The 27,021-nt window shown below is 42.8% G+C and overlaps 1 protein-coding gene across 4 annotated transcripts in view; it reads left to right on the top strand.

Moving 5' to 3' along the window:
* Window positions 1-26,737, top strand: part of ZBTB46 (zinc finger and BTB domain containing 46) — a 55,831-nt gene extending 29,094 nt beyond the window's left edge. For 2 of the 4 annotated variants that reach the window (XR_014008585.1, XR_014008586.1), the window contains 5 exons: window positions 1,744-1,916; window positions 3,539-3,590; window positions 3,675-4,233; window positions 20,407-20,582; window positions 23,582-23,722. Coding sequence is in view for 2 of the 4 variants with exons in the window: in XM_081196182.1 (XP_081052308.1) it covers window positions 1,744-1,916; window positions 3,539-3,590; window positions 20,407-20,582; window positions 23,582-23,974 (794 nt within the window). In the remaining 2 variants the exon portion in view is untranslated. Of the gene's footprint in view, window positions 1-1,743; window positions 1,917-3,538; window positions 3,591-3,674; window positions 4,234-20,406; window positions 20,583-23,581 lie in introns of all 4 variants that reach the window. The other 2 variants (XM_081196182.1, XM_081196183.1) reach the window with 2 other exon arrangements.
* The last annotated feature ends 284 nt before the right edge of the window (window positions 26,738-27,021 follow it).

Here is a 27,021-nt window from a genome sequence, read left to right as displayed (position 1 = left end):
TTTTGTGTTTGTTTGTTCTTCTTAAAAATGTTGTAAAACCAATAAAAATTTTATAAAAAAAAAAAAATAAAACATGTGGAAATTACATGTCTGGAAACCTTTTGAAATAATATATATAATCTGCTGTGAACCCAAGGAATAGAGTGTAAGACTTGAAACCTTTGTTACTTCATCCTTTCTGAGTAGCTTTTCAGTGGAATGAATAATCTTGTGTATAAATTGAGTGTTTGGATGAATGTGATATGGAAACACAGTTGCTAATCCTTTGGCTCAGATGTGCTCTTAAACATTTTCTCTCTTATTATTTATGATAGCTTTTTGATATGTCTTAAGTTTAGTACCTCATGTTATTTTTTATGTCATCTCAAACTATTTATAGTAGCAACTTATGCATCAGGTTACATGTACATTTGACCTTAGGTTTTATAAATCAAGTGACAGTCAATGCATAAAAACCTTCAAAAGCTAAAGAAAAATGTTTGTGTTGTGGTCATTTTTCAAAAGTACTTTTTATAGAACATGTTTCTTGCTATACATTAACTTTAACAAGATTTAGAACATATATATTCTGTTGCTCTGATACTGCTATTTCATTCTATGCCTTCAATAGGATTGTGCTTCTTTCTTGCTTTTGCAGTTCAGGATAAAAGTTCTTTATAACCACCATTTATAATCAGAATTTAAATAGTTTTGTGGTGTGTGTATAATGCTATCATCACACAATTTATTTTGATACATACACAGTTTTCTAAATACATTATTGGTAAGAAAAGGTTCAATTAACCAGTTAATCATACCATAGTACTGGTCTGGTAGCCTCACACAGGTTCCTCTGTGTTACTCACCCTATTGCTACCATTTCAAGTCTTGGGATTAGGCTGTTAAGTCTAGTATTTCGTAATAATCAGTGTTCTATCATGTATGTTTAACTTAAATTCTGCAAATATTTGAAAATAAATTGCTACACTTACTTCACTTTTTGTGTGAATAGTGATGTCTTGTGTCCCCAGCATATTGTACTACAGTGCCTTCAACACAAAAATATACAGTATTTGTACCTTGTGGATTTGATCGTGAGGTTATGTTTGAGGCTGTAATTCATTAGTGGTCCCAGAACTCTGTGAATTAACTCAGAAAAAATAAGACTTTTCGTACCATAATGCATTATTTGTGTGGGCTATGTTTAAGCTGGATGTGTGTTGTTTTTGTATTACTTTCCCTAACAGCAACAATGCTAGTTATGACTAACTTAAACAGGCTAGTCATTATTAGAGTCTGATGTGTCCATGGGTCTCCCACTGCTGGCTGCAGCAGAGCTCCATAAATTCCTTTTCTGATTGCATAATTGCTAATGAGATGACTATTATGACAGTAAGAACAACCTAGTCCTTTTTATGTTCAAAATAATTATTTGAAGTTTTAAAGAAATGGCAATGAATTAGACACATACAAATATCGGATCATTGTATCTTTTGAAAGTTGTTCTCATTTTTGTGCTGCCTTGTGTTCTTTTTCTTGTTTTGACTTCCTTTAGTGACCATTATGCTGCTGTGTGATATAATTCCCACCACACTTTTGGGTGGGGAGGCTATTTAAAACAGTCAATGGGCCTGGAATCTCTGTGGCACTTCGTTCACTCCCACTGACAGAAGATTAAGCTACAGCTGTTCATTCCCTGCCTTTTGTAAAACCACCAGCTGGTGCTAGTTCATGTGGGTGAGACTCGTTTCCTGTGTTCCTCAGGGTCTGGCACCAACTTGAATCGTTCAAGGGGTGAATGTGATGGCAAAGTGGAAGCATCAACTCCTCCTCTGCTGCCTTCATCACACCTTGCCACTCAGAGCCCCACTACCATCATCCCCTCTTCTGGTGAAATATCACCAGATACTGTGAAAAGAGTGATGCCTTCAACTCAGGTAATATTATAGTTATCTGGGGGGGTATTGCTAGTTTTTAAGTGTTATAAAACTTACAACTGAAATTGTGTCATCATGCTCAGTTTGCTATTCTTAATGTATCTTAGAAATTTGAATTATTCAAATTTGTAACAGACCTAGGCTATTTGTATTGTCCATAATGTGGTACTCTCCTTTACCTTTACTGCTTTGTGAAATTCTATCAAAATACAAAAAATGCACAGAGTAATTTGTTCCTTCTGTTCCAAACTGCAGTATGTTTATGGAAATATGTAATACTAACTCTTGCAACCCACTTAATGGTTTTGGTCTTCAGATCCCTATATTATAGAAATACTTTCCTGAACTTTTTAAAGGAAACATAAAGGCCGGACTAGAAAAAATACTTCAGAGTCCTAGCAACCAGAATCAAGCATGTACAGAATTGAGAGCTTCCTAAGGACCATTTATCTACTGTTTAAAAACTTGGGCAATAATTATTCTAAATATCAAAAAGTGTGGCAGGAATAATTTTTCTTCCTGTAAATGTATCTGGTCTTGTAAAATGTATCATTTATTATTATTATTATTATTATTATTATTATTATTATTATTATTATTATTATTATTAGTTAAACAACTTTTCCCCTGATTTTAAAAAAGTGAAAGAAAACTGTCATAATCACAAACAACTTGATGGAAGTATTCAGTAGTAATTACATCTCCACCCCACCTCAACTAAATCACCCATTATGTCTCATAGGGAAGAACTGTGTAGCATACAAGTAATATGATGCAAATAACTCAAAACTTGAAAATATCCAGTAATTAGTCCTTTTAAATTAGACAATACTAAAATGTAGTTAAGGGTGGGGGTGGATAAAAGAAACTGGAGCAGGGTCGGGAATAGTTACACATATTTTTTGGAAATGCCAGAATTTAACAGTTTGGTACTAAGGATCAAAAAATGTTGGTACACAAATTGCCCTTCTGGGTCTCACTTAACAAGGTCTCTCATAAGATATCATGGCCTACTTCTTGGCTTCATAGCCTTTCCTTCATGGTAGTGCTTTGAAATAGAAAAGTATATGCTCGCCTGGCACCATCATTCTATATCTTTAGGCACCAAGCAGTAACTTTCTTCTTTAACCAGGTCTTTGGCTTCTAACTATCTTTGGCCTCTTAGGGTGGGTGGGGTGTTTTAAATGTATTTTAAATGTATTATTTTAATGCTTTTTCGTTCATCTAAGTGGGTTTTTGTTTGTAAATTGCTTTGAGTTGCCTTTGGCAAGAAAAAGCAACCAATAAATTTAATAAATAATAATGATGATGACATGGCATACCTGTGAAGCTCTCACTTCTGTACAGAATCTACTGAACACAATTTTTTTGAGATCACAAAATGAACAAATATACAGATACTTAACAGTTCTTATTAGCAGTTTGGGTATATATTGGTTATATATTTTGAGCATACTTTTAGGTACCCAAATGAAACATTGATTTGAGTAGCTAAATATTTGTAATGAAAATTTGCAGAAGGAGCAGAATTACAACCAGCTTTAGTGCTTTACAGGTGTTAAAGTAGAGATATTTGATGTTCTCTGAGTGACGATAAACATAATTGCACTTTTCTTTTGCAGGTCACCTATGATGGATTTCTAACACTGTGGCAGTTAGATAGTTCTGAAACAGGTAAATGGAAAGAAGGAAGACTGTATATTAATGATTCAAAGTATAAAACTTAAAATTTAATTTTTTTGCATTTCCTTTTTTTAGATATAAATGCATCACAATCTGAAGATGTGGACTTAGTCCACGAGGGTTTGTTCTTGGATTCTTCTGGCCACAAGAGGCTGAGCTGTGCTTTCTGCAGAAGATTTTTTGAATGTGTGGAAAAGCTGAAGGAACACATTAAGGAACACACTTTCCCCATGATTGTCCCTTTTGATGTAGTGGACTACTCTAGGCCAGTACTGGCCAACCTTTCTGAGCACATATCTCCAGGGCAGTTTGCCCGTTTCCAGTGTCCAAAGTGTCCTGCTAGCTTCACACTAAAATCCAACATGGATCGTCATGAGAAAACAATCCACTTCAACAGGAAGAAGATGCAATGCCCTTGCTGCCTGAAACTGTTCCGAGACAAGACAGACTTAAACCGGCATCTTATGTCTGTGCACTCCAGCGAACGTTCGTTTATGTGTCTTTTTTGTGGCAAGGGCTTTGGTACCCAGAAAAACCTCAGTACTCATATGAAAGTTTGCTATCTGGGTTCTACACAGCCAGTATCTGAAGAGTTTCTGAATCGTATTGATCAAAATCAGGAATCTGATGATGAGTAAGAAAACTGTTGGGCAATGGAGAGAGTGAGATTAAACTCTTAGAAGTGTATATCTTAGCTTCTTGACTGGCTAGTGCATTCTGCTTTGTCAGCAGTCTCAGTGCTCAATACAGTGTGAATGCTGAATCAATGGCCAGGTAATGAAAGAAAGTTGTAAACCTCTTTATCCCCAGGTCCTATGGTCAGGATTCAAAGAGACATAAATCTAGGAGATGCTTCAGACTTAAAGAACAAATATAATTTTGTTATTCAGCAGTAATAATCTTAAGAGAAAATGTTAAAGAAAACATTTTTGTAGTCTAAACAAGATTATTCTTACAGACAGCATCCCATGGTCCCAGGGTAGTTCTGCCTGAGTTGCAGTGTCTTCTGGGTAGATATTCACTTTTAGATTTTAACAGTAGGTTCAAAGGATCAAAAGGTTTTCCATTCATTTTCTCAGCGCATTATTTATTAAAAACATTTCTCTACCTCCTCCCCACATTATCTGAATGCAGTATACAGCAATATTAAAATATATATTCAAAAATACAGGGAGAAAATGCAACTGAATTAGTAGGACAGAGTTATAATGTACTTGGATCAACCACCAGCAAAGTTCTGGCAGCACAGATGTGGTAGAACATCTGCCTTGCATGCAGAAGGCCTCTGGCTCAATCTGCAGTATCTCTGGGTAGGGCTGGATGAAACCCCTGCCTGAGATCCTGGAGAATTGCTGCTAGTCGGTTTAGACAACACTGAGCTAGATGAACCAAAGATGTGACAATGTGAGGCAGTTTCCTATGTTTTTAAAAGGCATCTTTTAAATGCCTTTTTAAAAAAGCAAGATTGAAGTCACCTGCTGCTGAAGCCTGCTGGATTGGTTGCACAATTCAAATATCGGCAAATGAGTATCACATTCAAATGCTGTGTCATGCAGTGATCAAGAGTAAATGTTTTGTGATATGCAAATTTCATGTTTATTGTAGCAGATTAAGAATGCATTATGCCTTTTTTATAAAAAAAAGTTATCTCATTTGCATAACTTAGAGAAGCAGGACTTAAAGGAGCATCCCTTTTCTTGACTCCTAGCTTCACACCTGTATATATGAGGATGTATATGAGGGGTGGAATGCTAGAAAGAGTAAAGTGGGGAGACCAAAAACAAAGACCAGATTGATAGGTGTCATCTTTGGCCTGCCAGGGGTCAAGAAGATAGTGATCTGGCCCACTAGCCAAAAGAGGTTCCCCACCCCTGTACTAAATGGGCCACAGTATTTTCAAATACCTTCACCATCTGTGAATTGTATTCAGTTGTAATGAGTGTTGTAATACAGCTAGATGAAAGTGGATTTGGACAGTTAGCTCCCATAGAAATACTTCAAAAATGTAAAAACAACAACCCAATTTCTCTAAAATCTGTTGTTTCTTCAATCGGGTAGGCTACACTTCTTTTGAATCCTAGAAATCAGGACAGTATAAATGAGAAACAGCCATGAAAATACTAACTTGTTTTTGGTGTAGCTAAAAGATGGACCTGGGTACCAAACCACCTTGTGATAACAAGCACAAATCTTGGGCCATCTAGAGCACACCTAAAACTGAAAACTTGCCAGTGGGTGTTATGATCCAAGGAGAAATGTTTCCCATTAATAGTTGCTTGAGAGGAATATTATATAGAAGCTTGGAGGAGGTGTCCAGAAATGGCCTGAAGACTAATAGTGAATAACTGGTGGGTAGAAAAGGGAAGCCCCCAAAGGAAAAATGATTTTGAACATTACTTATCTATATATTCCCATTCTCCTTGTGAAAAGAACTACAACTTGCTCCACAATATAAGATTTTTAGTCTTCAGGACAAAGGTACCGTATTTTTCGGACTATTGGACGCACCGGTCCATAGGACGCACCTAGATTGGGGGGGGGGGAAATAAAGGCAAAAAAAATTTATCCCCCCCCCAGGCGCGGGGCTGGGGCGGGGAAGCCCGAGCTTCCCCCTCCCCCAGAACGGGACCCAGAGCCATGCTTTGGCATCGCTCTGGGAACTTGCGGGGCTGGGGGAGGAGGAAGCCTTCCGCCAACCTCCAAACCATGTCGGGAGACAGCGGGATGGCGCGCTGCGCCTCTCCCGCTGTCCCCCGAGCTTGTGGGGCTGGCGGTGGGGCTCTCCTGAAGCCGGGAGGTCGTGGGGATGGTGGGGGGGGAGAAGCAGGCTTGCTTCTCCCTCCCCCAGCCTCCCGATCAGGTCGGGGAAAAGCGGGATAGCGGAGCGCCGCCATCCCGCTTTCCCCCGACCTGATCTGGAGGTTGTGGGGATGGTGGGGGGGGAGAAGCAGGCTTGCTTCTCCCTCCCCCAGCCTCCCGATCAGGTCGGGGAAAAGCGGGATAGCGGAGCGCCGCCATCCCGCTTTCCCCCGACCTGATCTGGAGGTTGTGGGGATGTGGGGGGGGAGAAGCAGGCTTGCTTCTCCCTCCCCCAGCCTCCCGATCAGGTCGGGGAAAAGCGGGATAGCGGAGCGCCGCCATCCCGCTTTTCCACGACCTGATCTGGAGGTTGTGGGGCTGGTGGGGGGGAGAAGCAGGCTTGCTTCTCCCTCCCCCAGCCTCCCGATCAGGTCGGGGAAAAGCGGGATAGCGGAGCGCCGCCATCCCGCTTTCCCCCGACCTGATCTGGAGGTTGTGGGGATGTGGGGGGGGGGAGAAGCAGGCTTGCTTCTCCCTCCCCCAGCCTCCCGATCAGGTCGGGGAAAAGCGGGATAGCGGAGCGCCGCCATCCCGCTTTCCCCCGACCTGATCTGGAGGTTGTGGGGCTGGTGGGGGGGAGAAGCAGGCTTGCTTCTCCCTCCCCCAGCCTCCCGATCAGGTCGGGGAAAAGCGGGATAGCGGAGCGCCGCCATCCCGCTTTCCCCCGACCTGATCTGGAGGTTGTGGGGCTGGTGGGGGGGAGAAGCAGGCTTGCTTCTCCCTCCCCCAGCCTCCCGATCAGGTCGGGGAAAAGCGGGATAGCGGAGCGCCGCCATCCCGCTTTCCCCCGACCTGATCTGGAGGTTGTGGGGCTGGTGGGGGGGAGAAGCAGGCTTGCTTCTCCCTCCCCCAGCCTCCCGATCAGGTCGGGGAAAAGCGGGATAGCGGAGCGCCGCCATCCCGCTTTCCCCCGACCTGATCTGGAGGTTGTGGGGCTGGTGGGGGGGAGAAGCAGGCTTGCTTCTCCCTCCCCCAGCCTCCCGATCAGGTCGGGGAAAAGCGGGATAGCGGAGCGCCGCCATCCCGCTTTTCCACGACCTGATCTGGAGGTTGTGGGGCTGGTGGGGGGGAGAAGCAGGCTTGCTTCTCCCCCCGCCAGCCTCCCGATCAGGTCGGGGAAAAGCGGGATAGCGGAGCGCCGCCATCCCGCTTTTCCACGACCTGATCTGGAGGTTGTGGGGCTGGTGGGGGGGAGAAGCAGGCTTGCTTCTCCCCCCGCCAGCCTCCCGATCAGGTCGGGGAAAAGCGGGATAGCGGAGCGCCGCCATCCCGCTTTTCCACGACCTGATCTGGAGGTTGTGGGGATGGTGGGGGGGAGAAGCAGGCTTGCTTCTCCCCCCGCCAGCCTCCAGATCAGGTCGGGGAATAGCGGGGTGGCGGCTCTGCGCCTCCCCGCTGTCCCCAGCTTTTGGGTGCAGGCTGCTGCCCGCAAGCCTTGCGAGCCCGCGGGACATCCCGCCGGGCTTGCAAGACTTGGGATAGCTTCCTGAAGCCTGGAGAGCGAGAGGGGTCGGTGCGCACGGACCCCTCTCGCTCTCCAGGCTTCAGCAAAAGCCTGCATTCGCACCATAGGACGCACACACATTTCCCCTTCATTTTTGGAGGGGAAAAAGTGCGTCCTATAGTGCGAAAAATACGGTATTTAGAATTTATTAAACTAGTTTCCCATCTTTGTCTATTGTTGGTACCAGTTCTCCTTTAATGGCTGTATAAAAATATTTCAAGGTGCTTCAATATTTTTTGTTCAGTGTTCAAAAGGAAAGCAGGCATTCATTTGTCATGATAATAAGAATCCTGTCCTCCTTAGGCTATGTTATTTCCAATTACAATTCTGGAATTTTTCAACTTAAAATTATTGCCTGTTCTCTGCTTGATTATTAGCTTACTGACTTTGCTTTGAACAACTGTAGAGGCCTCTCCCCCTTAATGTTGTTTTTTGTTATGCTGCTGCTGTTGTTGGTGTTGGTTTTGCTTTTCATTTTTTGTTGGTCCCGTAAAAATGTCCTCTAGTAAAATCATTTTAAAAGTACTTTGCACACCCTAGTCTTGTTAGGAAGTCCTGCTCTTGGGGAAAGTCGTCATTTTCTTTCTTGCTGCCTGTCAGCCTATGTCTTCCTCTTTTGTTTCTCCTCTTGGAGAACAGACCTACAGATATGTTAAGAACCAAATCCCTATCATTTGTAGAACAGAATATTGAGCAAAAGTGTGTGATATGTGCATAGAAGCCCCAGTGATTGGTAGAAGTGACTTCTAGTTTCACCTACCTTAGTCTTAGCTTCAGGTGCAAACTGACTACCAAGGAGATAAGTTACTACTGATTCCTCAAAATTGGTTTCTAGAGCTTCCTTAATCTCTCCAGTCCAGAGATTATGTTGGGTGACACTAGAAATACAATTTCTTGCTGGGGGTGGGGGGTGGGGGGCAAAAATCCAAAGCCAGTTGGGGGAAAAACTGTATTTGGACCTTTTGCCTTTTGAATAACAAACCCCTTCTAAACTCTCTTGCCATCTCTTTCTTGACTAGCAAAAATTTGTGTTTGGCAGGCCATGAGCGTGCAAGCAAATACTTTTTCTCTTCCAATTAGCACAACTAGCCTGCCATTTTACCGTCTGGCAACTGCTGAATAATTTACTTTGCTCTTTGACAAACAGTAGGTCATGAGAGAAGAAAGCACAGCAGGGCAGACAGAGATCAGCACACAGGAGTTGAGAGGGAAAAAAGGGAAAGCTCTGTGTCTCTGAAGGAATAGCTCTTTTTTATTTGCTTGCATGATGCTTATTTTTTTGCTAGTAAGGAGACAATGTACAGTATAAGGTGTTGAGGCTAAAACAGAATAGCTACCCATGAAAGTCTCCTGCGTGTATCCCACTGAATGCAGCACATCTTGGATGTGTGTAAAATGTTCCTAATGGGTAGTTCCTACTAGGATTTAGTGTCCTCAAAAGACTGAGTGGCCATTCCATGTACTCAATCCAGACAGGAGCAGTATCATAATATTTGCATTATGACCACCACCATCAAAAAAATCATAAATCTGTGAGCTGGCTTTCTATGGTTCATTGTTAAACAATACTAAACAAAACAAAGATACAGAAATGGCAGGTTGCTGCCTAAAGATTCAGAAGTGGCATCAGAACATAGAAACTTTTGGAAAGTGGCAAACACCATTCAGACGCTACATACTGAATTATGACCCCCTAACAGCCACACACACACACACACACACCGGCCAACTAGTCTTTTTTAAAGCATGAAGCTTGTTGGAAAAAGCTGAAATTCAGAAGCTGGCTGAGTTTTTCATTAATTCTAAGAAGGGTATTATGATACTGTTTCATTTAGATTGACACTACTTGGTTTTGTTGTCTTCATTATTTATTAGTCACTTTTCTCAGAAAAAAGAACTCCAAGTGACTTCCAAAGAACAAGTATAAAAACAGAATAAAACAATCTTAAGTACACAAGTATTATATATGCACAGATCAAACTCAATCCCTCCCCCACTAAAAGATAAGCAGGAAATTAAGATTTAAAAGCCTGGGAGATAATGATGGTGCCAGGCATGCCTCCCTGGGGAGAGAATTCTGTAAACAGGGAGCCCACCTGTTCTTACGTGTATAATAAAACTCTGCCTATCTATAGTGAACCAAATAATCACTAGCCATCCTGCTTCCTCTTAAAGACTGTCATGAATCTGTCAACTGAATCCATTGCTTGAATTTATAATCCCGTTTATGAAAAATATTCAGTGTATAGCAGACAGTGTATTGATACAGTAGACTTGTTGATTTGTGTTTGATGATTGGTGTGTTCATTTTATACTAGAAGATTGGGTGAATTTTTATTATGTATATGATTGTAGGGATTACTCTATTGCAGGATAGGCAAACTCGACCCTCCAGACGTTTTGGGACTACAACTTCTATGATCCCTAGCTAACAGGACCAGTGGTCAGGGATGATGGGAGTTGTAGTCCCAAAACATCTGGAGGGCCGAGTTTGCCTATGCCTGCTCTATTGGAAAGGTTAGCTAAGGGGAGTCATTGAACAAGTACAAGTAATTTGAGCATACCACCACCCCGGAATTGATTCCTTGTGTTTCCACTGTATCATTGAGATTATAGGGGGAAAGTGCTATTTCACAGCAGCAAATCCAATGAAATTTATTCCATGCTTTGCTCAGTCAGTTAAGCAGGTGTGCATTAAGGGCAGCAGCATAGTGAACATTCCTGCTCCATTATACATTATAATAAATGTATATTTTAAAACATCTTAACATTTAGTTCTGCTATGGTCCTGATTGTGCAAATCAAATTTAATTGATTAGGGCTGTGCTGTTAGGCCCTCTTGAGGATAAAGGAGGCAGTTTTAACCTTCTGAGAGTGGTCATGTTGCAAAATGAAGTAAAAGTTTATTATTACTGGTAGTAAGAAACTTGCGTGAGTAGTAAGTAGGGCTTCAGTCCTAATCCATTTACCTGAGAATCGGCCCCAATAGTGCTTACTTATGAGTATACGTGGTTAGGGTTGTACTTTAAATTGTAATAAAGCTCCAATCTAGTGTGCTACAATTATTCTACCAAAGAGGTTTTCTATTTTTAAACAAGTAAAGCCATACAAAGTACCTCAGAAACAATACTTGAACTTATAAGAACACTGTATGTTTTGATAACAATAACACTTTTAAGATGCAAAAGTATGCATTTTGTGTGTGTGAATGAATGAATGAATGAATATATTTGCAAAGTGAATGATTTCTGAAACCTTTTAAAGGTTAGCAGCGTTACTTGTAAATAAATGTTCATTATTATGGTGCTATTTACAGAGTGTTGCTCTATCATTTTGTCCTTGGTGACACTGATAATGACTCTTATAATCTAATTGGGATGCAGTGCAGCAGCATCTTTTCTTGACGCAAACCCAATTGAAACGAATTATTCTTTTGTACAAATCCAGTGCTTTCAAAAGTAACGATGGATAAAAGAAAGGTGCAATGGGTGGAGGAGTTCTTGATACCCCCCTTCAGCTGAGGAGTGAGCCCAATTTATTTTTTGACAGTTAGAAAGACAAGTACATACCTACTAGCAAATCAAACCCTGCTTCAACAGTGAACCTTTCTTCTTCTTCCATTCATTCCTGTTTTACCCGACGACCCCCATTTTTATTTTCTAAAGCACTGGATGCATCTGACCATCCATCAACTTAAACATTTTAAAAATAGCTTTTTAAAAATAGCACGAAACTGGTCAGGGGATAAAAGTGGTATTTCTTGGTGACATGAAGGACACCAGCCAGTCAATGCTGTTTACAGATCGCTTCTCTTGCAAATCTCTTGTATATGTTAATTGTGTTCATTAGACAAAAAGTATGCTGTAAATGCCTGTACTATAGCACCTTTACTAAACTATTAAATACTTCCAGATATGTTTATTGTCACTACTGTGAAATTCAGAAATAAGCTGTGGAATGAATGTAATTTCTAGTGGTGCTCTTGTTTTACAGAGCTAGACAAAGGTGCATATTTGAAATGGGGATTGTTTTAAATAAAATTTTAATTGAAAAATGTATTAACTGTTGCCTCTCCTTGACCAATGCATTGCCAAAGTTTGCTTGAGGAGGAAAGTTCTTTTTGCTGACAAAGAAATTATAAAACTTTAAGCACCTCGACCAATAAAATACCAGTAGTACATAGTAAAGAATTCTCTAGTCTAGTTTGCTGGTCCCACCTGCCTTTCAAAAATGTAAATTGCTATATTGTATTTTTCATTTGGTTGTGCATATCTTGTGTTTTATAGAAAAGATTAAACAAGGTTTGTAAATAAATTAATACAGCAAACTGAACTTTCTTCCCTGGATTCTGCTGTGCTGCATTGTGGAGAACTCTGCTTTGGATTTTAACTAGTCAGTTAAGGCTGCAGTTGTATGCACACTTACCTGACAGTAAGTCTCATTGCATTTATAACTTCTGAGCAGACATGTATAGCATTGCACTACAACCATGTCTAATAATGCCCATGTGAAATGCAACTGCATGCAAGCTGTTCCCAATGGCAAGATTAACTTCCCATGTCATATAATGTTTGTGTATTTCTATTTTCTGTGAGCCATCTCACAGACATGCAAATACAATAAGTAAGTAAATAGGTAATAGTTGGTGCATCTGACTTGTGATACATTTTTACCACGTCTAGCTTAGCATGGATGGCCTGTTGGCCTTCAACTCCTATCAGCCTCAGCCCACAAGGCCAGTGGTTAAGGATGATGGGAGTTGTAATCCTGCAAAATATAAAGATCCACACGTTCCCTACACCTGCTCTGCAACATTAAACCAGCCATGGGAGAAAGCTGTCTGACCAAGCTCATTTCTGTGGTATATGGAGGCTATGAGCAGCATTAAAAGCAAGCACTATCTTCATAGTTCCAACATGAATTATGTAAAAAAACAGTTCCAGCTGTTCCAGACTTTACAAATGTAGGGTGAACACACAGAGATTCTATTTCAATCAGAATTTTGGCCCAGTTTCAGCACAGAAACTGCCTTGGTTACCCTCAGTCAGAAGCGAAATGGGAAATGTGTCCCTATTAATTCTCCTTGATCTTTCAACAGCTTTTGATACCACTGACTATGCCATCCTTCTGTCCCAGTTAGGTGTAGGTGACACTGCTTTGCCCTACTTGGATGATCGTTTCCAGAGGTTGATGCTTGGCAAGTAGTCTTTGGCCCCTAGAGCCTTCAGTGTGGAGTTCCTGAGGGTTCAGTGTTATCGCCTTTGGTGTTTAACATCTACAGGAAACTGTAGATGTTAAACTGTTGTCAGCAATATGCTGCTAACACACAGCTCTACTCCTCCTTTACATCTGCAGGTGAGGCAGTGGATGTGTTGGACCGTTGTCTTGCTTCAGTAATGAACTGGATGAGAGCCAACAAACTGAAGCTCAGCTCATATAAGACTAGGCACTGTTAGTGGGTGGTTCCCTAGACCAGATGGATGGGAGCTTGCTTGCTCTCGATGGGCTAACACTCCCTCTGAAAGAGTGGGTATATAGCTTGGGGGCGCTCCTGGATCTTTTGCTGTTGCTTGAGGCTCAGGTGGCCTCGGCATGGAGTGCTTTCCATCAGCTCAGCTGGCGGCCCAGCTGCACCCCTATCTGGACAGGGATAGCCTAACTTCTGTCGTCTATACACTGGTGATCTCTAGGTTAGATTACTGCAATGCGTTATGCGTAGGGCTGCCTCTGAAGAAGGTTCAGAAACTTCAGCTGTTGCAGAATTCAGCGGCCAGGTTGCTCAGTGGAGCAAGACAGTTTGAGCATGTTATCTGATCCTGGCCCAACTGCACTGGTTGCCAATTAGTTTCCAGGCCCAATTCAAAGTGCTGAATTTGACCTATAAAGCCTTAAACATCTGAGGACCTCAATTCCTCAAGGACTGCCTCTACCCATATGAACTGACCCAGACCCTGAGATCACCATCTGAGGCCCTTTGTCGTGTGCCTCTTCCATGAGAAATCCGGAGGGTGGCAACACGAGAATGGGCCTTTTCTGCAGTGGAATGCCCTCCCCAGGGAGGTTCACCTAGCGCCTTCACTGTACATCTTTAGGAGCCAGGCAAAAATGTTCCTCTTCAACCAGGCCTTTTCCCTGATTAACATTATGTGTCCTTTTAAATGTATTGTGGAAGCAAGGTGGTTCTTGTTTTGTTCTTGTTTTTATTAAGTATTTTGTATTTTGTATTTTTATGCTGTGAACCACGCTGAGATCTTTGAATGAAGGATGGTATACAAATTTAATAAATAAATAAAATAAATATATAAACAGTAGCTTTGAGAGTTAGTTGTTGAAGATGGTATGCTTTCAGTAGCCATTGGAATGATTCACTTGCACATGGTGCGTTCACTCACTCACTCTCAGGTTTTTTGAAAAACGACAAAAACCTGAAAATCCTATGAATAGAGATTATAATAGGATGAGATATCCACAGTCTTAGCAGCCGTGGCTCTGTTATACTACCTTCTGCTCTCGGTTGTCTTAATGAAGCTTTGAGAAATTAACCAATTACATGGCTGTCACTTTCTTTGTAAAGTTGCTTGTTCTGTGTCTGTGTCTGAATAGTTTTTAAAATAGTGAAGTTGAAGTGCAGGCTGTAGTTAACCCTCGGTGACCTTTACTAGAACGGCTTATAGTTTGCTCATTTTGTCTAGACTTTTTAGTAACTGGTTTATTATGAACCTATCTAATACAAGCCATTTATTTTGTCCAGTCCACTGCTAGTGAAGAGGGGCAACTGGAAAGGGGCTATCACTATAACTTGATCCCGTTTGCTGATCACTACCTTATAAGAGTGAATTATTTCAGTGGTGTTTGGATATTAAGAAGACAGGTTGTATTGGGTGTAGTCAAAGCAAGATGAATCTCTTAAACATTAAATAAGAGCAGGCTAAGAATTAGAATGCACAATTAGATTAACTCTTAAACTTTGGTATAGAATTATAAATCCTTGAAGTATTTATTTTGACTGATAACGGGTGTTTAGGTGTGATAATATTGTACATCTATTTCAAATTGTGCTTGCAGTACTGCTTGATTAAAGAATACAATCTTAACTTTATTCTCCCTCTGTTGTGTGAATGGGCTATTGTTGCAGAAACTGATTTACTCAAGTGGACTGCAATATAGTGGTTCCCAAGTATATATAAATTAAGAAAAACCAAGCATCTACCTCTAAAAGGAAGTGTATGGTTATTCAGTATTATTTTATTCAATTTACTTGAGATTTAACAGCCAGTGTGCTAAAAGCATCAGTTCTGCTCTCTCTCTTTTTTAATCATGACTCTTTAGTTTCTACCTAGTTTAGTTTCACTTGAAGCTTCCATCTGAAGCTTGTGGTGACTCACTTAATTTGAGAATTAGTAAATGGTCGGTTTAGGAGGAAATTTGACATTAAATGTGTTGCTCCTGTGAACTCACATCTCTCAGGTCCATGTTTGATGCTAATTAATGAACTTCCTTGTAGCCTACAGAGTTGGCATGAACAGTAACCACATCACCTTTCTGACACATGGCACCTCTGTTCAAACATTATTTGAATAGAATGAAACCATTGGGAGCATAAGATAAGAAAACATGAACATTAGTACAGTATTTGAAGCAGGTATATGTGCCAATCATGAAGGTATTCCAAATGAAGATGGTCTCTGTATGACATTCAGTGTGTACTGTGTGTAGCAGCCCTGAGACTCTCCCATGGTGACTGTTCTCTGTTCCCCTGTTGTAACTGTTCATCCCTTAGTCTCCATACCTTTATCTTCATTCTCTCTTTCCTCCCTTCTTTTGCCAAGAAACTCCCACCTCTTGTAAGGTGGACTATTTGCAATTGTATGTGCAAATTTACATTCTTTGTACAAGTCTTTAATTGGGATTGCTTTTTATAAAAGGAGATATCATCAGAATGCATACAGTCTGCGTATTGATCACAATATTGTTAGTTTCTTCTGTGTAAAATGCATTTTCCCTCCCATTATCTGTAGTGAAATCATCCTATGGGCTGTGTCCAGAAAGTGGTGTTGGCGGATGAGTGTTCAGACCCCTGGGCTCTCACTTGTGGGGGTGTCTCAGGGTTCTGTCCTCTCCCCCATGCTTTTTAATATCTATATGAAGCCGCATGGGAGAGATCATCAGGGGTTTTCGGCTGGGTGTTCATCAGTATGCAGATGACACCCAGCTCTACCTCTCTTTTAAATCAGAACCAGTGAAGGTGGTGAATGTCCTGTGTGAGTGCCTGGAGGCGGTTGGAGGATGGATGGCGGCTAACAGTTTGGGGTTGAATCCTGACAAAACAGAAGTACTGTTTTGGGGGGACAGGGGGCGGGTGGGTGTGGGGGACTCCCTGGTCCTGAATGGGGTAACTGTGCCCCTGAAGGACCAGGTGCGCAGCCTGGGAGTCATTTTGGACTCACAGCTGTCCATGGAGGCGCAGGTTAATTCTGTGTCCAGGACGGGTGTGGGGGACTCCCTGGTCCTGAATGGGGTAACTGTGCCCCTGAAGGACCAGGGGCACAGCCTGGGAGTCATTTTGGACTCACAGCTGTCAATGGAGGCGCAGGTTAATTCTGTGTCCAGGGCGGCTGTCTACCAGCTCCATCAGGTACACAGGTTGAGACCCTACCTGCCCATCAGATGTCCCATCAGATGTCCAGGAAATAAGCAGCTATCCTATTTTTAAAAGACATCTGAAGGCAGCCCTGATTAGGGAAGTTTTTAATATTTAATGCTATATTGTTTTTAACACTTGATTGGGAGCTGCCCAGAGTGGCTGGGGAAACTCAGCCAGATGGGCGGGGTATAAATAATTATAATTATTTTGTTTGCCACCTTGATTTTTCCTGCAGACTCCCAAACTTGACCATTAGGACCCAAATCTTTGGTACTAGCAAAATTGGTTTCGTAAAATTTATCATTTTTATTTTTTAAAAAAACTTACACTCTGCTCTTTGTCCTGTGACTCCAGGTTAAAACAATAATTTCATAAAATAATAAATGTTAAGAACAAAATCATAAGTAACACAAATAATAGAATAAAATCAGTCTTTCACTTTCCTGAATTTAAGCGTCCCACTACCTTAAAAAGCCTGATGAAAACACAAGTCTTCAGCTGGTGCCTAAAGCTGGATAATATTGGTTCCAACTAAACCTCTAGAGGGGAGTATGTACCCCTGCAGGGGTGCTATTATGGAGAAGGCCATCTGGGTTTAATCAAGGTTTACCATCATGATTTAATATGTGATATTTTAAGATAAAGCTGTACAGAAAAGAGTGAATATTTAGATAAAAAGAATATTGTGATATCTTTGATATCGGCATTATGCCATAATAAAATTTTTAGTCTTTAAGGACTTTGTTGTTTTTGCTGTTGCAGACTTACATGGCTATCCCTCTGGAAGTTGTTAATTTAAATAGATGATTACCTTTCAATAAATAAGATCCAAGCTGCTGTTTTCACCTGTTTTGTTAGTGCATATTTCACTTCCAACCTTATTTGGAGGGGGAAGCATTTACCCAGCTGCTCTGTAGAGTCTGTTGGCAAATTAGACCCCGGGGCACTCGTTACTACAGTTTCCCTAGAGTCTATCTGAGTGCTCATCTCCTCTAAAAGCAGGACAACAAGCAGTACCGATAGTCCAAAAAATTATATGAATTTTTCATCCAAAATATTCAAAAAGTCACAAAGGGGAGTACTAAAATCCCAATATTTAATTGGGATTGTGAGCTATATCGTGTATAGAAAAATAATTTAACACAAGATATTGTTTGCTGTTGTTTGCAGCAGTGAAGATGATTTATAGGTGGCTGCTATTAGATAAGTGTGCAACCCTTTTCTTGTTTTTTGGTCAACGCGCGATTCTGCATTTGAAAGGTTAATAGCGATGTTACCCCACAAGCGCCATTTCACTTTGGGGCTAGTCCAGGATTATAAAATGAGGTCCCGCATGCAGTTGTCGGTGTGTTGCATTTACGGTTCACTGGCTCACAGCAAGTTATTTCTGGCCTGATTCCAAGCATCAGGTCATTGTTGCTAAGGCGAGCTCTGCCTGAACACCAGACACCTGTACATAGGACAAGTAACAGAGGATGTGCTTTAGCAAACATTTACTTCTTTTTCTTGGTGTTTCATCAGACCTTGGTGATACAGTATTGACAATTTTCAGCTACAGCAAAGTACTGTATTTTTCGCCCTATAGGACGCACTTTTTCCCCTCCAAAAATGAAGGGGAAATGTGTGTGCATCCTATGGGGTGAATGCAGGCTTTCGCTGAAGCCTGGAGAGCGAGAGGGGTCGGTGCGCACCGACCCCTCTCGCTCTCCAGGCTTCAGGCAGCTATCCGCAAGCTATGCGGAAGCTGCGCGAAGCCCGAAGCTTGGGGCGTGCTGAGTTCAGCGCCCCCCCAGGCTTCGGGCTTAGCGCAGCTCTCTGCAAGCCGTGGGAAGGCTGCGCGAAGTCGCACAGCTCTCCCACGGCTAGCAGAGAGCTTGCCTGCACCCAGAAGCTTGGGGCACGCTGAGCTCAGCACGCCCCAAGCTTCGGGCTTCGTGCAGCTTCTGCAGTCTGCTGCCTGGAGCGCGGGGCGCGCTGAAGCCGTGGCTGGGGGGGGAATACATTTTTTTTCTTTATCCCCCCCCAAAAAAACTAGGTGCGTCCTATGGGCCGGTGCGTCCTATAGGGCGAAAAATACGGTGTTTTACAGTCCCACCAGAAAAACCTTTCTGATGAAGCTACTTCTTGTTTCTGCACTGACACGGTGATAGCTGTATGGGTCTTTCTAACCAGTACAAAGGTGTTGCAGCTTAAATCAATACATTTGCTTGTACAGAATTTCAGACCTTGAGACTATCCTGTCCTAATAGGAAGCATCTGCTGTTGAGATTTTTTTGCTAATTCCCACTTTCAGGTGTTAGTACACACCACAGCAAAATATTATTGGGTATATGCTTACTTCATTCTTGGAACTGGCCAGGCCTTCTGGGCTTCACTATAGCCTAGCATGCACTGAGAGTGCAACCCTAGGCTAGAACACCCAGTATTTTTCCATGGTTGTATGTTACAGGGGATTATTAGTTGTGTAGGTAAAGATTGATTCGGGTGGTGTTTCCCCCCCCCCGGGAAATTCATCTGCTTCCACTGGCATTTATTCATATTTTTAAAAACAGTATATCCTCTCTTTGAATTAGTGTAAATCATTTCAAGCCAACAGTCTTCTCCCTGGTAAATCTTGGAAGCTTATTGGGGTTCCCAATATATTGTGTTATGAAACTGTGCAGATTGATTGAGATGAATCTCTGTGGCGCAGTGGGTCAGTGCATCTGGCTGTTAACCAGAAGGTTGGTGGTTGGAGCCCATCCAGAGACGCATTTTGCGACCGAGAATTTCATTAGTGCAAGCAGTTTCTGACCTCTGGGCACTGTACTGGGCCTAAGATTTCAGATTAAAACTGCAGAGTAGAAAGAAAGGAGGACCTTTTTCTGCCTCCCTACTTCCAGCTACTTAGGGGAATGGGCTGGGGAAGGACTATACCATGTGAAAAATGAACATAATATTTTAGCTGCAGTTCACTGATTTTCAGCTTTGTACTTTTGTTATAAAAAAGCGCACCTAGACATTCCATTGTTGTCCCCAAAACCTAGGTTTAAGGTGCCATTTAGCTCCTAGCTTTCATATCTCAGTTTCTAACGCTGCCCAAGGATGGTTGTGGGTAGGATTCCTGTATTGCAGGGGGTTGGACTAGATCACCCTTGGGATCCCTTCCAACTCTTCCTTTCTATGATTCTGTGAGTACCATATTTGTGAGAGCCTTCCTGTACCCATGAAATACACCCCCATTAAACAGAAGAGCACAGCTTGTCTTTATAAGAGTTGGCCAACTTTCCATGAGGATAGACAATGAACCTTAACTTAGTCTATTTATAAAGGGTTATGTCTCTATAAGAACACTTCAGTGGTATACAACAACAAAAGGAACAACAATTAAGATGACCAGTGCATACTTCCTGCTCTGTCACATCGTTCTGTTCCATGTGAAGCAGTTTTTCTGTGATTCATCATTGTGATAGTTGTATCTGTGTTTATAATTGTATATTTTATTGTTGTAACCAACCACGGGACATTATGGTGAAGGGTGGGTAAGAAATCTTGTAAATCAATAAATAAATGGAATTCTAGATAAATATGGGAATGGGCCTGTAAGTATGGGAATGGCGTGTAAGTCTATAAGGTTACAGCAAGAATACTAAAAGCCCTGCTACAAAAGTAGTTTCTGAAGCTTTGCCCTTGGTGTCCTTGATTCCCATTAGAACAGAGTTTTTCTATTGGTCTGTTGGATAAGCAGTTAGTTGTGTGTCTGCTGAAGAACAGGACTGTGCTAGAGTTGTAACCTGCACTGTGTTGTGTTTCTCTTCCAGTAAACGAATTCACGGTGATCAGGAAGAAGTTCAAATGCCCCTACTGCAGTTTCTCAGCCATGCATCAGTGTATCTTGAAGAGGCATATGCGATCCCACACTGGAGAACGACCCTACCCTTGTGAAATTTGTGGGAAGAAATTCACCCGCCGGGAGCACATGAAACGGCATACCTTGGTAAGTTTGGAGCCTTTGGAGTTGCTCCAAAGGGCAGGGGGCAGCTGGAAAACGCAGGAGTGGTTTGCGACTGAGAACATGAAAGGTGATGTTTTATGTGCACATGTTCCTTTCTCTGTCTGTGAAAGGAAGAGAAAGTGAAAGTGAACTTTCAAGGCTTTGTTCCTCCCATTTTGTGGACATTGCATGGAAAGAAGGAATCAGCTGCTTGGGGAGCCCATATGGTTCTAAGGAAGAAGACATGTTTTAATTCAGGGAGATGGGATGGGTCAGTTGACACTGGGTCTCTTACAACAATTCTGTGTTTGGACACTGTCCATATGAAAGAGTTTGATACCAGTCATAGAAATGTAAGCCAAATCTTTCTCGTTACACTGCTGCTATGCTTGTTAACCCTTGAGCCAAATGCATGATAGATTTTCTCACTATGAGGTGTCTTGAAGGGAGGCGTATGTATATGCTGTCCTGCTGTTTCTTATGGGCTGTTGGGCCCAAGAAATTGTCATGACAGATGACAGTGATGTTTGTTAAAAGTCTGTAAGGATGTAAAGAAACGTCATTGTCAAGCTACATATCGATCAGCTGGCAATCAAAATGCTTTTTAAGAGGCTGCATGCTCCAGAGCATCCACATATCCTAAAAAACAAGAAGGCGACTTCATATATTTCTGTGTGGACCTTATTTTTGATCTTAAGGTATTTCAATGCTGTGTGCTCCTGCCCCTCCCACAGCTGAACCGCACATCTCCTGTGTTAGAACTAGCAGTTAACACACTCACACACCCACTTACATTATTTGGGTGCAATATATTGTCCTGTTATCCTCAGCTGCACTAATGCCACCTTAAGATTCAGCAGATTTTCCCACCTACTAGAAAGGCATTGGCTAATATGGGCTCCGGTCAAGTTAGTGATTCCATAATTTGCTGTCTGAAGTCCAAGTGAAATTTGGGTTCTCTTATTATCAGAAATACAGACCGAACTGTCTCTTTGGTAGAGCTGGTCTTTAAACATTTTTTACACCTTTTGGTAGGAGGATTGAAGGATAGAAGCCATATACTGGAGTAATTAAGCTTTTGGTTGTGAAGGGAAAATACCCACTTCCTTCTGTGCAGTGTCCAAAATATACATCAGGCCGTACTTTCTGCAGACAACCTGTCTTTCTCCCAGCTGCCTCCTGATAGGACTTTCTTTTCCCCTTTGAGGAGAAAGTTTGTTATATAGTCAGCTGATCCACCTCTGGGCTGCCTAAGGCAGGTGCGAATGCTGCATCTTAGTTTGCCAAATGGCGGCATTTATAGACAAGATGGGCAGCTAGCCTGCACTGCTGAAGCAGCAATATTGAAGGGGCTCCTGTTATCTGTTGCCATAGTACCCAAAACCCCACTGCCTTCTCCTTCCTTCCGTGAATGCTTGTCCATTCGGATGAGTGCCCAGCCATCTGGTCATGGGACTGGTTGCTCCCTGAGATGCCCCTTGATTTGCAGCCTTTGGGCTGGAGTTAGTCATATGCCACTCAGTAGCCCCAGAGCTTCATCCAGCTTTTCTTTCTTTCTTTCTTTCTTTCTTTCTTTCTTTCTTTCTTTCTTTCTTTCTTTCTTTCTTTCTTTTTCTTTCTTTCCCTTCCTTCCTTCCTTCCTTCCTTCCTTCCTTCCTTCCTTCCTTTCTCTCCACGGCTTGTTCTTCTTTAAATTGTAGTTTGTTGTTACATGGTACCAGGGATGGGGAGGAACCCTGCACAAGGAACAAATGTGGACTTCTTGCACTGTTTTATTTGTGCCGTTTCAAATGTTATTTTATTTAATTTGTAGGTTGCCTTGCCTTACGAGGCTCAGGGCAAATAATAACCATTACATTTGAAAACAAAATACAATTAAATTAAAATAATCTCCCCTAGTTTAACCCTAGACACTAAATCCTAGCTCAGAGCAAACTTTGATAGGGTACTTCTTCAAGATTATAAAAACCAAACCTCCACTTTTTAGTCACTTTTGGCAGTATGTGAGTGATGACTATACCGTATTTTTCGCCCCTTAGGACACACTTTTTCCCCTCCAAAAATGAAGGGGAAATGTGTGTGCGTCCTATGGGGCGAATGCAGGCTTTCGCTGAAGCCTGGAGAGCGAGAGGCATCGGTGCGCACCGACCCCTCTCGCTCTCCAGGCTTCAGGAAGCTATCCACAAGCCTTGCAAGCCCGGTGGGAGTTCCCACGGGCTCACAAGGCTTGCGGGCAGCAGCCTGCAGCCCCCGCGAGTGTCCGCAAGCCTTGCGCGCCCGGCAGGAGGTCCCACCGAGCGCGCGAGGCTTGGGGCGGCAGCCTGTCGCCCGAAGCACAGGGAGCCCTCCGGAGGGCTCCCCGTGCTTTGGGCGAGTGTCTGCAAGCCTTGCACGCCCGGCAGGAGGTCCCTCCCGGTGCGCGAGGCTTGGGGCGGCAGCCTGTCGCCCGAAGCACGGGGAGCCCTCCGGAGGGTGCCCCGTGCTTCGGGCAGGTGAGCACAAGGCTTGGGGCGTCAGCCAGGGCGGAGGGGGAAAAAATAATTTTTTTTTATTCATTCCCCCCCAAAAAACGAGGTGCGTCCTATGGGCCCGTGCGCCCTATAGGACGAAAAATACGGTAAATGGGCACACAGACGGGAGATTGTCCATTTTGAATTTTTGTTATGAACCTTCTAGTGTTAAAATGAGCATTGCCTGGCCATCCTAATCTGTGCAAGGGTAACTAAAATATAGCTTCTGAAACTCATAGCCTTGTTTAGACGCAACACAGCGGCATGTTCTGCTTTTATGCTTTCAAGGTTTCCTGCATCTATTCCTGATTGCTGGCAGATGAAATCATGTTAGAACAAAATGAAGAAATTCGAGACAGCTGCTTTAAAAAGAAAAACAAAAAACTTCATTATTTGTTGCAATGTGACCTAGCTGCCATTGCACCATAAAGTCTCTTACTTGCAGACCCACCTGCCTTAACTTTGTCTTTCCTCCCTGCTCCCCTTATCAAGGTCCACAGCAAAGACAAAAAATACGTCTGCAAAGTGTGCAACCGAGTGTTTATGTCTGCAGCCAGCGTGGGGATTAAGCACGGTTCCCGCCGCCATGGCATTTGCACAGATTGTTCTGGCCAAGGCATGGCCAGCCACTTGGATGCCAGCGGAGGAGATGGCTCCCCTGACGAATTGTACGGCACAGAAGAAGGCCCATATATGGAAGATCCTGACGACCTCAAAGCAGAAGGAGATGAAGACATGGGGGGTGACGATGACATAAAATGGAAAGATGACATAGAAATTTCACAAGACGACGTGATTTTGGAAGATGACAAAGATGACATTGACTCTCCACAGGAGAACGAAAACTCTGAGGATACCGACAAGGATTTCACTTGGATTTCTTAGGGATTTTTGTTCTGCTCAATCTGTTTGGGATGGGGCAGGGAAGAGGAAGGTTGTGTTGGGAAAGCTCAAGTAGCCTTGCTAATGTCCTTGTGTACAAAACTGTCTTGTGTGTGGAGCATTTTTTCCCCCTCAGGCAAACAAGCTCTTTATTTGTTCCCTCCAGATCCTGTACCAGCAAACATTTCCCCTGAAATGTTTCCACTTTCTTGCCTGTTGCCCTTCACATGGTCCTGAAATGCTTAGAATCATGTCCTTGTCTTTCAGTGAGAGCCAACCAGATTGTATGCAGGCCCCATGGAGCTTCCATTCTCAAATTTTCCTCTACTGTCAGCTTGAAATATGGAGGACTCTTCTTTCTCAAACAATAATTACCAAAACATTTTGAAACAGCTCTGCTTCCAGCAGCCAGGGATTTGTGACAAGCTCACCCATGGTAAAGTCCGGGACGCGGGTGGTGCTGTGGTCAAAACCCCTGAGCCTCTTGGGCTTGCCGATTGGAACAGGCATCCCCAACCTGCAGCCCTCCAGATGTTTTGGCCTACAACTCCCATGATCCCTAGCTAACAGGACCAGTGGTCAGGGATGATGGGAACTGTAGTCCAAAACATCTGGAGAGCCGAAGGATGGGGATGTCTGGATTGGAAGGTCTGTGTTTCGAATTCCCGCTGCTCTGTTCCAGCTCCTGCCAACCTAGCAGTTGGAAAGCATGCTGGTGCAAGTAGATAAATAGGTACCGCTCTGGCGGGAAGGTAAACAGCATTTCTGTGCTCTCTGGTTTCCGTCACGGTGTTCCATTGCGCCAGAAGCGGTTTAGTCATGCTGGCCACATGACCCAGAAAGCTGTCTGTGGACAAACGCCGGCTCCCTTGGCCTGAAAGTGAGATGAGTGCTGCAACCCCATAGTCGCCTTTGACTGGACTTAACCATCCAGGGGTCCTTTACCTTTTTCTACCTTCCCCATGGTAAGCAGAACAGTGTGAGCATTTCAGGACTTTCCCCTTTAATAATGCAACTCTTTCAGTAAGCCAGAGAGATCAATAGCCTTTCAGGTCTATAGTCTTCACTAGAACTGGGACACTTGCCCTCAGGTCAATTGAGCAAAGGATTCAGTTGCCCATTGGCATTTGTAATATAAAGATACCCTTCTCTGAGGTTTGATTTGTGCAGGAATATTTGCTGCAAAAGTGTCCCCTAGTGGCCAAGTCTTGTAAATGCACTTTTCTTCTGGTGTGGCTGTCTTCCTCTCTTGTTCAGTGACATATGGCAATATTCAGTGTACCACCTCCTTTGCCAAGTTCTGCCGAGCTCTGTTAGGACATACCCATGTGGGGTATTTTTTGTCAGGTTTGGACGCATTAATTTTTCGTGGCAAGTGTACCAATCCCAGCTATCCCACACGTTGGTGTCATAGTTCCCTCAGAAGAATCAGGGATTCCTCTGCCAGGTGGAAAGGTCACCAGTGGCAGAACTCTGGGTGCCAGTAAGGACAGCAGAGTGGGAAACAGTAGGTGTGGCACAATGCACCCAGAAGTTACCCTGTGTCCTCCTCGTTTGAAATTGAGAGGAACTGCACAAGAAATATGAAAGGTGAGCATTGAAAAGGGCAGATTTCAGATTTCTTTGGCAGCCCCAAGAGAATGGCACAAACTCCCCAAATGACCCGAGTTCTTCCTTCTTTGGCTACTGCTTCTGTGCTTCAAGTGTAGTGCCAGACCGTTTGTCATGGGTGCATCTGTGTCCCTGAATCTGGAAAAGCGGACTATGTATTTAAGCATCCAAGCAGATCTTCCGCATCTTGTCTACCAGTTGTGGCCGCAGGCTTGTACCCTGCAGCACCCACAGAGAAGTGTCTAGGCTCATGATCCTAAGAACTGGCGAGTTGTATGTTTCATGGTTGGCTACTACTGCTTTTCTGGTGCAGCTTTTAAATAGTAAACTGGCCTGTACATTTTATCTTTGGAACAGATTTTTATGCAGAATAATGTGATTGTGCTTGAAACCTGCCACAGGAAGCAGCCTTCAGAGCAAGGAAATTGAATATTAAAGGAGCTATTATTGTTATTTTTTTGTGCAGCAAGGACAACAGGCTTCTGAGATTGTGTAAAGAACAATGGAAGTGTCTTCTCTGCACTGGAGTTCACTGGAGGGGCAAAATCTTACTAATGCCTAGCATTTACTTCCAATTGCAGCTACTTCTCCATATAAGACAATGAAGGGCATGGAACCGACTAGATCAGAATGAAAAAGCACCTGGTTTTCATCAGTTAACTCCCAAATGAAACCTTGAATAGCAGGCCATTGCTGTGAAAGACAGGGAGATTCCACTTCCTGTTTTTTATTTTTCCTTTTTCTTATAAAGAGAGTGTATAAGCATATTATTTAATGTACATATATTAAAAAACACACACATTGCAATTGATTTCAGAACTGTTCCACAGATGATCACTAGTGTTCCTTGTCATGGGCACTATCACACTAGGTGCTAAGGAAGGTCACACGCCTTATGGCAGCAGTTGTCCATCACGCTGCTTAATGCTCGTTTTGACCTTCAAACATACACTGCTTGAAGTACTACAGAAATCTGCAAACATATTCATAGAAAACTTTTTTTAAAAAGATTAACAAAAAAAATAGCTGGACAGCAATTGCTAAGCCTGTACAGTATGGCTTCAAATTCTTCAGGGCTATCATCTGTACACAGCCTGAGGACAGAGCTTGCAAAAAATAATAGTCCCAAAACAAAACCGTGCAAACAAAAAAACAGCCACCACCATGCATGTTTCTCCTCTGGAAGAACATCAAAGCCAGCTTTTCTGATTCCAAAGAAGACAAACCCCAGTGGTGACAACCTTTCGATGTTAAAATGCCTTTCACTGAAGATACTTACCCTTCACTGAAGTGTTTAATGCAAGAATTTCCATCTGGTCTTGCACTAATGTACAGCTTCCTTTAAAGAGCTTTGCTGGTGTAAACCACACCATTTCATTGACACTTGTTTCAGTGCTTTATTAATGGGTCATATCACTGTGTTAATGTTTCAGCTTCCT

This window comes from Podarcis bocagei (assembly GCF_964188305.1).
Source record: "Podarcis bocagei genome assembly, chromosome: 5".
Taxonomy (NCBI): Eukaryota; Metazoa; Chordata; class Lepidosauria; order Squamata; family Lacertidae; genus Podarcis; species Podarcis bocagei.
The sequence above is the reverse complement of the archived record's forward strand: the minus strand, read 5'-3'. Positions and strand labels throughout refer to the sequence as shown.